The sequence below is a fragment of the Zootermopsis nevadensis genome, unplaced genomic scaffold (assembly GCF_977971745.1).
Source record: "Zootermopsis nevadensis isolate Lab colony 2312 unplaced genomic scaffold, Znev_1.0 Znev_ptg000030l, whole genome shotgun sequence".
NCBI classification, from domain to species: Eukaryota; Metazoa; Arthropoda; class Insecta; order Blattodea; family Termopsidae; genus Zootermopsis; species Zootermopsis nevadensis.
This window is the reverse complement of record NW_028259162.1, coordinates 5,166,523-5,183,259: the sequence shown is the minus strand read 5'-3', so window position 1 is coordinate 5,183,259 and position 16,737 is coordinate 5,166,523. Positions and strand designations below refer to the sequence as shown.

Sequence of the window (16,737 nt, the reverse complement as noted above, 5' to 3'; positions counted from 1 at the left end):
CCACTCATTTACAGTGCTTACCATTTTTTTGCACATCACCTGGATACAACCACATACAGAAATTGACTGTAATCTTACTGTCAGACTGAGACCATATCTTTGTTCACACATGGAGAACATACACACGTTATAAAAAAGTTCATGTTTTGTTATGTATTTTTTAGACCAATGGGAAGGTGATAGAATAATGATGGAAGCAAGTAGCCAGAATAGACCAAAGTACGAAAAGAAAGGAACTTTTAGTTCCAATGAACATGAAAAAATTCCAGCTATTGTGTGAAGAAGATAACAGGGGTAAAAATAACTATGATGAATTCTAGGTGGGATGGACTCACTTTGAGATGGAATCAGTTAAGCCACTTACAGTATCAGAATGTTAACTATTACAAATAATTTTATGATTAATTAAATTTCTTTCACAAATGTGTGCAAAATGGCACATACCAGTGAATTTTTACAAAATGTTTAGAGTTACAGTATGACTCAACATTACAGTCTAAAGAGGAAATGTGACATAAAAATTTCAAATTGGGTACTGTATTCATAACAAGATAATTAAGAATTTGTATCATCCTACAGTCATACAAAGTCATCATAAATATTTTACCTGGTTAAAAGAAGTTTCCTTCAGGGTCTGAGGACCTCTTTCCAACATGGCATGAAGAGGTTCCAAGGTGTCAAACATTCCCTTCACATTGCGTTCTCCAAAATAGAGACGACTTGCTTCTTCCAAACCCTCATGCCACAATTCATGCCACAGAATTGCTACTCGGATCAACTCATCACTCACCTGCAAATAGAACTTGTTAGAATGAATATGTAATAACATTTTAATTTCATTTTTAAATTTAACCCTCTGCATAAATGGTTTCATAATGAAAGAAACACTATGTTGTTTCTTAGTAAATAATACAATGGTTTTATGATTAAACTAACTTGACTTAAATTGTTGTGTGGTCCAGCATTTGTTGAAAATTTTTCAAGACAGTGTGATATAAATGTGTCAATTTAAGAAATGAAGCTCAGTTTTCAAAATTAATTTTTGGTGCATAAGATGTCCACTTGTTAGGCCAGTTCTGTTAACATTTCCAACACCTGTTTGTTAAAATGTAGCACACAATAATGCAAAAACTTATCTTTCTCCAACCTCACATCTGCTATGCAGTAAGTCCCCCAAAATATTGGTAACAACTTATAAGACTACACACCACCATACAACAGGAAACCACAATCCACATTTTCAACACTGTGAAAACATCAAATCTCATGTTTGGCTACCTCATATACCAGAAAACAATCATAATTAAATGTGTAAAGCAGAGAATTACTGGCAGGAAGTAAGACTGCCTACTTGAATCTACTCACCTAATTTTAATCTCTACATTACTTAATATTTGTTTTACACCAATGGATGATTGTTCAGAGAACAAGACAATTTGTAACAGCTAAAGTAACCACAGGCAACTCAAAATTCATTAACAAATTATGGGTTCATAGGTGAAAAAATTTTCACTGTTTCTTCCCACACACAATAACAGGACCATGGAGGAAGCTAGAAGGTTATGTAACAATATGACCCCCTCAAGTGGAAATGTCAGTGGATGATGATGATGCTGTACATAGATACCAAAAACAAGGAACCAAGAGCTGGATTACTATGCAAAGAAATTCGCACAGCACCAAAAATCTTTAGGGCATGAGTTATGAAACAGAAAAAACTGACAAAAAACTACTGGTACTTATTTAAATTAGGACTGGCTCAAAATATGCATGTAAAACCTGAATTCAAAAACACATTCTCTTCTAATGCAAGGGAAAAGTAAAACCATGACTGACAAAATATATAATGGACAAGGCTTTAAAATATAATACATTCTAGGAAATGTCTACAGATCTAATAGAAATATCATGCTATTGGCACAAATGGTGACTATAAGTAGCTAGAAGTAAAAGTGTTATAGAATGGTGTGTTACCATAACTGCCTGCTGGACCAACACAGGACTGTGCTCACACATGTTCTTGAGGATCTTGTTTGCTGCATTGCGTCTTGCCATGCTGGCAGATTTGCTGGCAACTGTCAGGGGATAAACCAGAGCTTGTGGATGATGTTTACCAATGTCTATGAGAAGGTGATGAATGAGTCTGCCTACCAGGGCACGTGGAGTGTCAATTCGGGCTATCAGCTGAGGGATCACCTACAGCAACATAATACATTAATACATGTAGAAAAGGTACACCAGATATTAGTGCATAACAGGAAGGTTTTAAAAATCATACAGATTTACCTGAAGCCATGTATCAATTTCAATTGTACGAATTCCCTCTACAATGGCATCATACACTTCTGGCCACTGACCATAGTCAAACCAAAGTGTTAACAACCGAAGTGTATCTTGCAGTGAACTGCCATGCGACAAGGCAATGGAACGGAAGAATCCCTCCACTGCTGGCACCGTGAACTGGGATATATATATAGAACTTGGCTACAAAACAAAAATAGTAGATTATCATCACAAGATTCTGATATTTACTGTGTTTTCCAATACAGCTAACCAAGTAATGTTTGACTTTGTTTCAGTAGTTTTCACTTTACCATTATTTTCACAACCATGGATAAAAAGAAAGTACATCTCTAAGAACATAAATAAAGGTCAAAGAAAGTAGAGAAGACAAAATTAAGTACCAGTTGTTTGCTGCTTCACTTAACAACTCTACATAAAATATTCAGGCTATGACATGTCAACAGAAAATGGCAGGATGAAAAAACAAACAAACAGCAAGTTGGTCAGAATACAGGACAAAGAGGCTGTGGCATTTATTAAAATACTACCCTGACATTTACCTGGTGGGCTTAACCCACTGCAGTTTCCGCTGAATGGCTTGTTGCTCGGCCTGGAGTAAATGACAGGATCAGAGCAAGTAGCACAAGAAAATATATAATGACAACAAGACCACTGGCTGTGGTGGTGTACCACTGTGGACATTACTGCTGTCCACTAGTACAGCCTGGTATTAGACTCCAATGGAATTAGAGGGAGAGAGATTATCTGTCACCTGGCTGAAATTTGATTCAGAGACCTCCTGAATACCACTATACTGCATTAGTCATATGCTTCATAATTGTGAAATATTTGTCTCATTTAAGAATACAAATTTTCTTAAAACTGTCACTGATTTAGAACATACTTAATAAGACATGCCCATCATTTTTAAAGGCCCTTATACAGAACATAAGTTCTGATTTATGAACAAAGCACACTTCTCACACCAAATTTATCGAAGGCCACTGAAAGGACTTAGGCGTTTAAGATACAAAGTGTTTATGACGCACATTTTTAAACAATTCAAAAATTTGAAGAACTTACAAGTCCTGCACGAGAAGTTGGGTTGGTATCAGCTTGGACCCTGTTAGCTGTTCCTCCTACTTCATTTGTTTGCTGCTGTTGCTTGTAAAAGAGAACTGTTTCAAAGTTCATATATGCCCATGCATGCCAGGCCTTGTACCATGCTGCATCATGGTCTGTGGCTGTAGCATAGTACTGAAGAACAGCAGGAATTGTATGCTCATTGATACCATGTAAGCTCTCCTGCCACTGACCCATCTTTAAGTAACATCTGTGTATGTAAATGTGGGCACAAAAAGTTAGAATATAACCGAGTTACAAGGATGACCATAACATCAAGCACTTTCTTACCTCTTGGGTACAGAACACAAACTCATAAACCTAGACTTTACCAACCCATATGGGACTTGTGATATAAGATGAAAGTGGGAAAGCTTTTTGGTTAATGTAAGAATAAAATGAAATCATTATTTAACGTTGCTTTAGAGAACAATGATCAAAATGCTAAACTGAAAATAACAATATATGGACAAAACTTTCACATCTGGATAATGAAGTTAGAACCACAACTTAAAACATACACTGGGGAAAAAATTAAAATTGGATAAGTGTAAATTCCATGTGTGTGGTGGGTGCATGCACGTCATGCTTTCAAAGTTCTTTGTATAAAACATTATACACCATAACACCGGTACAAATGTAAGGGCAAGTTCTACTTGCTTCCAAATTACTGCCTTCTTTTACTTCCTGAAACTTCTGAAGCAGCTTCTATTTTTATTGCATCCCCTATCAAGTGCTGAAAATATCAACACTGTTAGTAGATTTTAATATGCCCCTAGAATACTGCTATGTGATATGTAATTCTTGTATCATCACAAAATGTGTACTACCTTGCAAGGAGTCTGCGGCGTAATTCTTGTTGTTTATCTTCATCCTGACCAATCAGCTGGAGTGTCTGAGGGTGCAGAGAGGACTGAACAAACCTATGCAGCTGACTGCAACATAATGCACAAGCATGTCTTGAAGCTATGAAGTTATCTTAACTATATGAGAGATATATATGACAATATGGTGGGTTGGAAATATGTAACTGCATTGTGGGCAACAGCCTACACAGTAATTTATCTTAGCATCAAATGGAAATGCAGGTGATATTTCATGGACGCCCAAAATTCACGGCTTAAAAACCAACTGTTCATATAACAAACAAATAAATTATGTAACTAACTAAACACGTAACTAAAATGAAAATCTGCCAAAACAGAAACTTCAACTACTGCGAATTTCCTGAGATCCTGAGAAATTACCTCTAATGGAAATTGTAAAACATGAAAATGAAAATCAATACTTAAGAAAAAGTAGTCTACTATAATATTTATTATTCTCTACACACACAATTTTGGTAAGTACTGTGCCCCAAAAATGTACATGTGAAGAAAATTACTGTCAAACTGGAGCTGGCTAACTATGCATTTTTTATATGATTAGTTCCGCTGTATTCAAGTGTTTGGAGTACCAATAAACCACAAAGTGAGACCTTTTATTTTTCGAAGTGTTATGTATGCTAAGATAGTTAACATAAATGCTCTGCCCCTCCTAAACATTAAAGCAATCATACTTTCATGAAAGTATTGCTACAAATGATACTGTCACACATTTTCCCCATCTTTCTCCATCGAGAATTAAAATAAGAGAACTGGAACATACCTGTAGGCTTCCTCTCTTTGGTCTGACATCCACAAGTGTTTAGTGTAGGCAAACGTGACCTGAGGATGGTGTGCAGGTAATGGCAGGTCTGGATTCTGTGATGGATCCATGCCAAGCAACATTACAAGTGTCTTATGGGATAACATCTGTAAAACACATCATGAAGTTATTCTTTCAGAACTTTTATTATCATATTAAAATATAAAGTATTAAGAAATAAACAGGGAATATCTTAAACCAGAACATAACATATCAACTCTTCGTCTACACTGACAAAAATGCTGGTTGTAAGAAATAAATTAAAATCTACGGCCATATCAGTGACACAGTGTATGCAAATATATTTCAGTAACTTCACATCACTCACCAGGCGACCAGACTTCCTGCAAAGTGAAGCATATTTGAGCCACGTGTACATGTCCTCCTGGGGAGAGACTACTAGTGTATGGACCTGGATAATGCGCTGCCAGTCTTCAACAACATGTTGGCAACCCTGCACAAAAAGTTACATATATATCAACAATAAGATGGATCATAGGAATTACATTTCTGACTTAGAAATCTCCATTACCTATCTAAGGAATGCCTGCAATTTAACATGTTTATACTATGTAGTCCATCTAGACCGCTCAGAAAAAATCTGTGCTTGCATAAGGTCCCTTAAAATGCATTTAGGCCTGAAAGAATAAGCATAAACTGTGTATAATAACAAATAATTTGTTTGTTGTTTTTAAAGTTTTATATCCTCATTCAGAATGACTGTTCTTAACTTGCATACAAACTGCTTAGTTATCGCTGTTTCAACACCAAACAACAATGCCCTCTCATGACAGAATCAAAGAATAAATAATTGTGAATACTGCAAATTCTAAAGCAAAGATCCTAAGAAAAAGACAAACACCATTCTAACTCTCCAATAAAGTACATTTGTACATGTACTGCTGAGCTTCTAATGTAAGAATATAATCCTGTCTAATACCTGCAATCTATCCCACCACATTTTACGAATGGTTGCTCTTCTTTCTGGAATTAATTTATACTGGACAACTTCTTCCAATTCTGCCAACATCTGCACAGAGACCATGGCCCCATATGCTCTCTGATAACTCTCTCCAGCCATTGCAGTCAACTCAGTATCCAGGAGATCCCGTGCAGAGTCTATAAGCTGTAGAAAGATTGGTTACTTCAAGGAAATGAACAATAAAATACATCAATGTTTAAAATTTCAAATGACTTTTATTTTAAAAATTAATTTTCATTCTAACTAAAATTAGAATATAAATTATTTCTATATGCAGACTTCTTCAATAGCAGTTTCTTATATATTCCTCTGGAGCACACCACTCCACACTTATACCAACATTACATAAATACCATTACCTGCTGAGCAGCAATATATTGTCCTCTATGAACTGCAAGGACAGCTCTGTAGAAGGCCCCATCTTGAGTGTCACGAGGGATACAGTTCACATACTGCTCCATAGTATCCCACTGGTTTAAACCCCAAGCTGCAGCTGCTGCCATACGAGACATCCTTTGACGTCCATCTTCATTGAAATGATTCCAATGCTTTGTGGCAACATCATTCAACTGACCCCTGTGACAAATTGTAACAAGTGAATAGAACTGTAAGATAAACTGAGATGGCCTCCTATAGCAGAAATACAGTTCAGAGAAAGAAGCACAACCATATTATCTCTGCACAAACAGCATGCAATAAATACATAACAAGCTCATGTCCATATGCATGTTTCATTTCCAAAACTACTGAACAGGTACAGATAACATTTGGAAGCAAAATGCCTACACCAAAAACTAGTGAGTAGATTTAATTCTGTATGAGACTCAAGGTACTTACAGCACTGAAAAACTGTTTTTCCCCCCATTCTCTCCCCAAGAAACACAAAATGTGAACCTCACCATTCACCAAGAGCCTCCATGCACCTCATCTGTCCCAGCGCCACATCCACATCCTCTGAGTTATCCTCCAGTCTCTCCTGGTAGGAATGAAGAGCCTTCTCCCAGTTGTGCAGCTTCTCATACCAGCGCTCCTGTACCTTGAGGTCTGAACCCTGATGGTTCATCACATACTCCAGGAGACCTGAATCCAATTTGGAAACCAACAGGAAAATTTTAGTTATCTCATCAGTTTTTTATAACTGACAACGTACAAATGTAATTAATTTACTTGTAATACTAAACATGTGTTTTTGTATAATGGCATCAGGGGTTTCTCTCAAGTCCTACAGAAGATTGATATTTATATTTTAAGCTACATTCCCCACCCACCTCATTCTTGACTTAATCACCGTAACAACATTAAATAAAGAGATAAAATTGTAAACTACCTTATTATATAATTTCCTTAATCTTACTTTATCTCTCCTGGCTCCAAATACTTTTCAAGTCATTCTGCTCTAAAATGCCAGGTATAAGAGGTCTCTCTTCTTAGTAATATTCAATTTCTTACAAAACAGCCTGGTGATCTTTCAATAACCTGTAGCTTTGGCCTTGTCGAAACAGGGTCACATTTCTGTTCTGATTCACTTAGTGTGTAGCAAGTAGCAGCAGATCCAAAGTTTAAACTCAATCTATTACCATATAAAATCCATACTACCTGCAGCAGCTTCTTTCTGCTGCAACTTATTGTTGATGGAGATTAGAGCCTCAAACACCTGTGAGTTGGGACCCTTATGGAACTCATCCTCCTTGTAGTGGAGTGCCTTAGCATAGGCTCGACAGTGCATAGCTCTCTCACCCAGCAACTGAGCGTCTAGAGGCAGTGGGCCCTGAAATATATATATACAAGACATCTATGAGACACACAAGAACAGATCCTCAGGAGCTACATGATCATAATTAGTTGTTCTGTAACCAAATAACCAACTAATTACTCACTCTCTGAAAACAGAACCCACATTTCAATACTGCCACCATCAAAGAGGATATTATCCTAAATCACTTTAATTTGTTTCACACAATTAATAGTTATTTCATTAAGAGCAACTTTAACATCACCCTTTTGGTCTTCCAAGTAGTTTCTTTCCAAGACACGAACTCACAAAAATACTGTTCATGTACCTTCTTCCCCATTCAAAGTTACACACACTCTGACCACCACGCTACATTTTTATAGGTTATATTTCATAACCTATTTAAAAATTTTCAACTGCTGACAAGTCACCTACCAAAGATCAAGAAAGGAATGGAACAAATTGCTGTGATAGTGATGATCAGAATTTAAATGTAGATCTTCAAGAAGTTCCATGCCAAAGATTCATGAACGCAAAATGCCTAAAGGATGTTCCACACCTTATCACAATGTTCCATGAATTCAGCCAAGTTCAGGATTGTCTGTGTGATCTCAGGCAAATCTGGCACCATGAGTGCCTGCTCCAAGCTTTGGATTAACTCATTCTGCAATGACTCGCTGAGTTCAGTCCAACAGGATACAAATGCAGCATTGAAGAGATCCCGAGGTAGCTGCGAATATGTCTGTGCTAGGGCCCAACATGACCTGCAACAAATTTAATACAGGCCAGCTTTAAAGTACTACATAAAATATATATCCATTTCATAAAATAGTAAAACATAGAACAAATATGAAAATGCTGGAGTACACTGAACTAAAGTAGACACCTTTATTTACTTTTTGGTTTCTAATTCCCATCACCATTCATAAAAGTAATACTTAAATCTTAAATATGTATTTTAGACATGCTGAACCACATTAATTTTCTTCAGCTTTTCTAAACAAATCTACCGTTGCTTTATTATTAAGCTTTACAACCTTCAAAATATTAATCACATATGTAGTTACTAATTTTTAGTACAATGTTACGTGAAATACTAGTAATACCTCAGTGCTGGTGATGGTGACTCTTTCAACAATTCAATACTTAGTCTTCGCAACCATTCCAGCCAGTCATCTTTGGAAACTCTTCTTGTCGCTGTCCATGCTCTCTGAAGGTTTGCGGGTGAGACATGCAACTGTTAAAAAAACAATCATACAGAAATGGGTCAAAAGTTCAGAGCAATGTTTTAATTTATTTTTTCTCATAAAACTTGTTCTTTTATACTTTATTCCCCCTTACAGAGTGCAGATTCAAGGTAACAACTATGAAAGAGTATTATTACATAACTTAAGAACAGTTATACAAAGTGTAGCCTGAGGGATTTAGTTGGCTCTTCAAAGAATTTTGATAGCTCTGTAGTGTATCACAATCTTCAAACTCACCCTCTTGATTGTGGTTGTATCAGATGATGTTAAAGCAATATCTCTGTTCTTGTGCCGGGATAATCGGTGCCTCATCAACATGTAGTCCTCTTCTTCAGCTATTGTTGTATCCTAATAAACAGAAGACAAAACTGGCTCTCAGAACCAAATAAATGAATAACCAACTGAATGGTAGATAACAGGAATTTTCAAGTATATCTAACAAAATTTATTTCCAAACCCTGGTACCATTCTGATTTCAAAGCAAAACGAATTAAAGCAAATTCTTTCAAATTAAATAACTCAGTAAGTGCATGTGTTCCAAACATAGATTCTGACTGTTTTTGTTTTTTAAAGGAAGAAGAAGAAGCCAGAGCTGGAGTTTTATATTCAGTCCTTATGATACTATAACATCTTCTAGAATTGAACTTACCGTAACAATCTTGCAAGTCACTATTTCATATCGTTGACAATTTATTTTGTGTTTCACAATGACTTTTTGGACTAGAGGAATGAATATCTGGTACTTTCGTCCAAGTTGGACAACAAGAGCACATAGAGTTTCCATCGCAGTAGTACGTAGCTCTGGGCAAGAGTCTAATGTCCGAACAAGTGGATGGACAATACGTGATGCAAAGTCAGTAAAGTCTAAAGTATCAGCCAGATGGTCCACAGTCTCAAGAGCAACATGGCACACGCCAATCGGACAGTCAGCTGCATCAAAAAGACGTACAATGGGAGGAAGTACCAAATGCAGGTAGTCATCAAGGTTGTTGCCAAACTTCTGCAGTGCTAGCAGCAGCTGTAACAAGAAAATTTTATTAGGAACTGGTCCCATACTCTTACATAAATATTTTCATACACATAGGTAGAAGCATAAATGTTAATTTACCATATTTACCTGAACACAAAACGCAATTCTTTCCCTACTGTACTGTCAGATAAACACAAATTCCTTCATATGTATGGGCAAACTAATCATACCCAAGAAGGTGATTTTTATTAAACAGACAATCAAAATTTCACATTTATCCTAACATAACAAGCAATTTTTCCATGGTGCATAAAGCCATGAATACTCTATCATCTTTAGTTGCTAAACAATGACTAAATTTACTATTGTCAGTGATAATACAATACAGTGAAACCTCTATCCATCGTTCCCGGAACTATCGTTTTCCCGGATGCATCGTCCGTTTTGTTCGGTCCCGAATACATCCCATATAAAATAATGTTACATTTTCCCGCTTCTATCGTTCCTCGAACTATCGTTTTATTGCATCGATCGTTCAAAAATCTTAGTCCCGGCCCACAGTTTTCCCGCAATGATCGTTTCTGAGAATTTAAAATGCTGGGTTTTGAGATAAATTATTACCGAAAGACGCACAATGTTTTTGGAATACGCAGTAGCGGTAACCTGTTATGTCGCCCAACCAGCACAGATTCTTTTGGAATGAGGGGTCAGCGGTGCAGGGGTGATAGTTGGAGTGAATGGCGGTGCCCATTGTCAGAAATTTTACGATTTTAATTTGGGTGCACTCATATTTCGTTCCAGCGATGCCAGATGGCATGTGCAGTGTGAATTTCTTCACAAATGCTTTTATTATAAGTACAAAGGAAAGGCTGGCGGCACTTTTCATTCTTCTGGTTCATCTCGTTTCCAGCGGTTCAGGGTCTTCTACAGCTACGTTTCGTTGAGTTCGGCAGTAATAGTATTTCCATTCTTCCTGTTATTGTCCGCAAAGGGGGTTGGAGTGGTGAGGAAGAGGAAGACGACGAATGCGAGCCCGAAGCTTTGCCGAGTTTTGCCGAAGCGCACGCTGCATTGGCGAAAGTGAAGTCGTTCTTTTATGCGCTTAATATTAGTGAACGTGACGAGGAAAACATTTTGAACGTGGAAAGTGCTCTGTTTGGTCTAAAACGTAAAGTTTCGACAAACCAGTTGTCCATTAAAGACTTTTTTGGTAAAAAGAAGTAACTTTGAAAGAGAAACATTGTTTTTTTTAAAAATTTTAATGCTTTCCCGCATCTATCGTTTTTATTTCCCACCCCCGCCGAAAACGATGCATCGAGGTTTCACTGTACCTGTTTTATCTGAATCTAAGATGCAGTTGTTTCTGCTACAGTAGCATTTAAAAATCAAGTGTCATATTAATTTCGCTAACCAACCCTGTGGTACAAGATGTTTCTTGACAAGTTCATGATTCAGCAGCTGGTTATGAAATTACCTACTTTTATGGAACCTGAAGGTTCATTACAATATCCCACCACTGGATCCTATCTTATCAACTTGTTCCTTAATTTCTTTGATCCAAATATTCTCCTCAGATCTTTGTTCTCAAACTCTCTAAATTTACATTCTCCCCTCAAAACGAGAGACCAAGTTTCACACCTATCTGTATATAAAACGACAGATAAAATTCTATTCCCTAACAATTTAAACAGAAAAATATTGCAGTCCTGATAGAATAAACTCAACAAGCACAAATCCATCTCCTTCATACAGAATAAAGCACAAGCAAGCTGTCTCTTACCTTAATAGTAACAGTTCGATCCTTGCTGGTGTCATGCATCAGAACTCGCAGGATTTGAGGCATGAGCTGGGGAAGGTAAATCTTGAACTCAGCCCCAAGAGCAACAGCAATGTGCTCCACCAGAAGAATCAGAGTGCTTTGCAATGGACTGTTAATTGTCCAGAATTCCTGCAAAATAATCATATTAACACATAACATAACAATCTTACATCAGCTTGGTCCATCACTGCAATAAACACAAAACACTGTTACCTATTTAATAACCTATATACCAGACACACAAATCATCTAAAATTCTTTACAGATACTAGCGTAATACAAACATATTATGTCAAAATTATCTGTGTGACCACTTGTCCAGCTTTATAATGTTTAGGACCACAGAGGAACAAATAAATGAGGTGGACAAAGATACAAAATATTAATTAACTGCATTACCTTTGGCAAAGAGAGAAACCTTGGAAACTCTACTCAAACTGATAGTAACCATTAGAAATTTAGACTAAAATATAGTGTTCATACTTCGAACAAAATCACAATAGTCTAAAATGCAACAATCCAAAGTAATAAAAATAAAAATAATAATAATAATAATAATAATAATAATAATAATAATAATGAAACAATCCTCAGATGTAGAACAATTACACAAACCTTGATAAGTGTAAAGATATCATCAAGGTAATTACGAATGTGTTGTTTAACAATAGCAATCAGGATAGCCAATTGCTGAAAAAGGAATTCTCTGAAATTTACATCAGCTGTTCGAACCACATTTAGGAAACTTGGCATCACATGGGAAATGTATGGAACACACTTTATACCCAAGGATTTGAAGATGAATGTCACAGCCTGCAAACATAAGAAATATGTTATCACATATTAAATTCAGAAATATCCAGTTGTATACAACTTGGTGAGATTATACTACAAATGCAAAAATTAGGAAGAAACCATGTGTTATGAAAAGGTAAACACAGTAAATGTCCTGATTACCTGAACCACCATGGTGTGATGCTGAGATAAAGTTGGATCACGGATGATCCTCATGAGAGTGGCGATAGCTACTGCAGGAAAATATTCTTCTAATGTTGAAGAACTCATGTTCACCAACATCTCACTTGTGGTAAGATCTAACAAGACCAAAAATAAATAAATATATAAAATAAAAATAATTAGCAGAACTCTGAAAATATTACCTAAACCTTTCACAAAATATTTTGACATCAAGTCAAGGCTCAACACACAAGCTAACCAGCAGCAACAGGTTGGAATTATGTGTTTCTTACTTGCAGGTCCAATTCTGTTTAACATACTGACTGCCACAGAGTACACCAGTGTCCACTCTCATGTGCATGAATATGTCCTTACTCTGGTACAGTGTGTAATCCAGTAAAGCATGTTTTTCATGTTTGTGTCTGGTATGGCCTGTGTAAATCTTGTACAAGTGTCAGATTTGTATAAATAGTGAACAAGTATCAGTTATAATTTTCTTGTTCTGAATACCAAAAATCAATATGAATACTAAATTAGGGTTTTCATAATTCAATGTTTGCAATATTATAAGCCTATTTTCTCTCTTCTGTTTTATTATGAATTACACATAAAAACTTGTTTCAATCTCATACCCATCCTCAAATAGTTCAACGATACCTAGCATAAGAAACTACAGACAATCAAAAGCACTTTCTCACATAAATTTCCAACCCCCAGCTCCAAAAGTGTTGTAAAAATAAGGCAAGATCTGAAAGGAGGGGTTTACACCAGACTGCACCATCCAGTTACCAGTCTCCATTCTAGGAAAAAACATACCTCCAACCACACATTTTGAAAAATCTGATGCACAATTATTTAAAATCTAAAATGTAACAAGTTTTGGACTCGCGTAAAAAAAATCCAAAATTCAGTGTGGAACTCCTATGCATTAGAGCCATAAATATTCCTCATTATTTTTGAGATTCCTTGCACAAAAATACTGACAGTATCTCACAAACCACAAATGTAAGTGATCAAGAAGATCCCACTGACTGTTCTCAGCTTATAAGTCTGTTGGTATCATTATCACACAAGACAATACAATTTATAAAGTAGTAAGTTAATTTTTCTATAATTTAATAAAAGTAAAAATGTTCTTATTTAACATCATAAATATTGCCCAATTCAAATATAATATTATAATTCTAAAATATTCCTTTCCAAAACAATGCTTAAATAATAGCACCGGCTCAAAATTGTTGCACAAAAATTGTAAATAGGTTACTATCAAACACTTCTTGTATACAGTGAATAAAACTTCATACCATGGTTTGTCTCTGCTTCAGTCTTGTTATCTGTTATGGACAAAAGGGCTGTGGAATCCACCTGGTAATCAATCTGTCCAAGATTCATCTTATGTTTATATGGATCTAACGCTCCTAGAAGTCCAAGTACTCGAATGGTTTCACGCCTGAAGATACATGCAAGTAAATTGACATATCATTCACACAACATATAAAACAGACAACATACTAATTTAGTCTCATATTTCAAGATTATCAGTTCATGATAATAACAAAGTAAAAAAAATATGGATAATCAAATTATGGTATAAAACAGTAAGGAAAAATATAGTAGGCACCAAACTTTTACAATTCTCATTATAAAATCAAGTGACCAGAAGCCAGTACCAAATTTATCAGAATTACTGACGGAACAACTAAAAAGTAATTAATTCTGTGGTATTGGAATCTGAAAGTTCAATGCCTCAGCCTTCCATCCTCACAATCCAAGTCTCCAAGATCCATCATAATGTTATCCTTCTATCATCCTCTCTTTCTTCCATGTGGCCACTACCCAAGAGGTCCACACCAAAATTCTATACGCATTTCTGATTGCACCTTAGACAACCACAAGCTTATTCATCATGGCCTCCTAGATTTTACTATCCTAACAATATTAGGAGACCTGTACAAAAAGTTCATTATGCTATTTTCTAAATGCTGACAAACATAAATGTTTTTGCTAGCCTGTAAAGAAAATATCTGTAATTTTTTATGGTACTCATGTTTAGATTCTACCCCTTCCTCCAATATAGTAATATTACTGATATAAAGAAGTAAGCCAATTTAAACCATTTAAATTCAATACCTCTTCAATGTCACCAGAAAAATTACATAGTAAGGGGTAGGATATTTGACAGCCTTTCTACTGTCTGCAAACACTGCACTGGTTGCCATGTTTCCTAGTCAATCAGTTGCACCAATAATCAGATTGCAGCAATTATTGTAGAGTGAAGGTTAATTACCTACATTATATGAAATCTTGTACATGTTCTCCATTAGCTAAGATACATTCCCCTTACCTTCCAAACAGATTCTGGCTCATACCATAATTGTTCTCTGGATATACACGATATTTCAAGATGAATGATTTCAATTCATGGGACTTGTGGCAGACATACTTCTCTGTGTGTGATTTTACCTAATAACTGGCTGCTGTTCAGTCTTCAAGAAGTTGATGAGAACATCCAGTAATGTGGGATACTGGTTATAGGGTTTCACAACAAGGCCTGTTGAGCCCACCAACTGGCCCAAAGCCCACAGAGCCACTCCTCGTTTCTCAGGAGAGCTTGCATCTCCTAACATTTCCAGTAAGATTGCAAGTAATTCACCCATCCATTGCTGCATCTCATGACCATTAACCTTCCAGGCAAAATTAACACAAATGATTTATACTCAGCCTTCTACACTAATATTCCTTCTTAAACACTGTATACCATTTCTACTTTCATTACACAACTGTCATGTGAAAATCTGCAATTATAAAATTACATCTTCAGGTACAGACTTCCTCAGTCACATTTTTTTTACACTCAAGATAAAATTCTACAGAAATTATATATTACAAATTAACTTTATTTCTTCCATTAAAATTTACATTGTGAAAATCTGTTTTTATTAGTTCATAAAATGTTGAGAATCGAGATGAGAAACTAACCTCTGCTAAGTCTCCAATTGCAGTAAGAACGCTGACCACTACACCTGGATTGGGCTCTTGCTCCTTCAACTTAGGCACAAGCACCTTCAAAATGGGTTCCATATATGGTCTAATAAGGCGTGGGGCATTCACTACCAGGTGATCCAACATGCGTGCACTTTGCTCTTTGTTGCGTCCTATCCCACTGTGTTCCAGTTCTGTCAGGAACTGTAATTCAATAACACAAATTCCATTCAGAAATACATAACCACACGATACATTCAAATTGTATGTATGACCATATCATGTACTATTTACGATCAATATCAGACTCAGAGACTGTTCATTAATTAATTTGTATTAAAAATGGCAATACAATAAAATACTGGTCCAGGACAATAACACGTAATAGTGAAGATTGTTATTCCTAAATGAATAATGAATGTTATAACATGAACTACTGGAGTGAAAAAAACAACAACTAAAAATCAGTGAAGGAAAACTTTAATGTGTCAAGAGAGGCTAAAACCATTGTAAGAGATAACCTGAGAAATTTGTTAACAATGTTTTTAAATATATTCATATCGATTAAAGACAAAACTGTGTTAACTTTCCCAATAAAAACATGTAGTTGGAGATCCAAGTGGTAGTCTTATACTGGCACACTACTAGCAAAACTAAATCACAGGTCCTGTAAGAATCTAGACAGGCACAAATTTAATACAATTTCAAATGAATTAATAATATACTTCATATATTTGTACATCCAGCACCAAGGTTAGAAAAAGGCACTAATCTGATGCACATTTCATTCATACAGTTAGAAAGGTATTTGGGAGAAAATGAGTAAGTATTTACATTACTATGAATATACAAAAAGAATGTAACAACATACCACTGCACAATTCAAAAAAGAAGTATGAGTTTTGAAGTAACTGTAGTTTAAAAATAAGCAAAAACTTACTACAATACTGAGAACTG

The 16,737-nt window shown here is 35.9% G+C and overlaps 1 protein-coding gene across 1 annotated transcript in view; it reads right to left on the bottom strand.

Annotated features, from left to right (window-relative positions):
* Positions 1 to 16,737, bottom strand: part of mTor (serine/threonine-protein kinase Tor) — a 32,398-nt gene that overhangs the window by 7,150 nt on the left and 8,511 nt on the right. The window contains exons 12-32 of the mRNA XM_087358505.1: positions 15,778 to 15,984; positions 15,262 to 15,482; positions 14,103 to 14,248; positions 12,799 to 12,935; positions 12,457 to 12,654; positions 11,803 to 11,970; positions 9,702 to 10,070; positions 9,290 to 9,400; positions 8,912 to 9,042; positions 8,365 to 8,569; positions 7,670 to 7,841; positions 6,973 to 7,153; positions 6,433 to 6,649; positions 6,032 to 6,217; positions 5,420 to 5,545; positions 5,053 to 5,198; positions 4,236 to 4,340; positions 3,367 to 3,616; positions 2,287 to 2,484; positions 1,975 to 2,196; positions 608 to 790 (exon numbers count right to left, since the gene is read on the bottom strand). Coding sequence (XP_087214631.1) covers positions 608 to 790; positions 1,975 to 2,196; positions 2,287 to 2,484; positions 3,367 to 3,616; positions 4,236 to 4,340; positions 5,053 to 5,198; positions 5,420 to 5,545; positions 6,032 to 6,217; positions 6,433 to 6,649; positions 6,973 to 7,153; positions 7,670 to 7,841; positions 8,365 to 8,569; positions 8,912 to 9,042; positions 9,290 to 9,400; positions 9,702 to 10,070; positions 11,803 to 11,970; positions 12,457 to 12,654; positions 12,799 to 12,935; positions 14,103 to 14,248; positions 15,262 to 15,482; positions 15,778 to 15,984 — 3,879 coding nt within the window. The remainder of the gene's footprint in view (positions 1 to 607; positions 791 to 1,974; positions 2,197 to 2,286; positions 2,485 to 3,366; positions 3,617 to 4,235; positions 4,341 to 5,052; positions 5,199 to 5,419; positions 5,546 to 6,031; positions 6,218 to 6,432; positions 6,650 to 6,972; positions 7,154 to 7,669; positions 7,842 to 8,364; positions 8,570 to 8,911; positions 9,043 to 9,289; positions 9,401 to 9,701; positions 10,071 to 11,802; positions 11,971 to 12,456; positions 12,655 to 12,798; positions 12,936 to 14,102; positions 14,249 to 15,261; positions 15,483 to 15,777; positions 15,985 to 16,737) is intronic.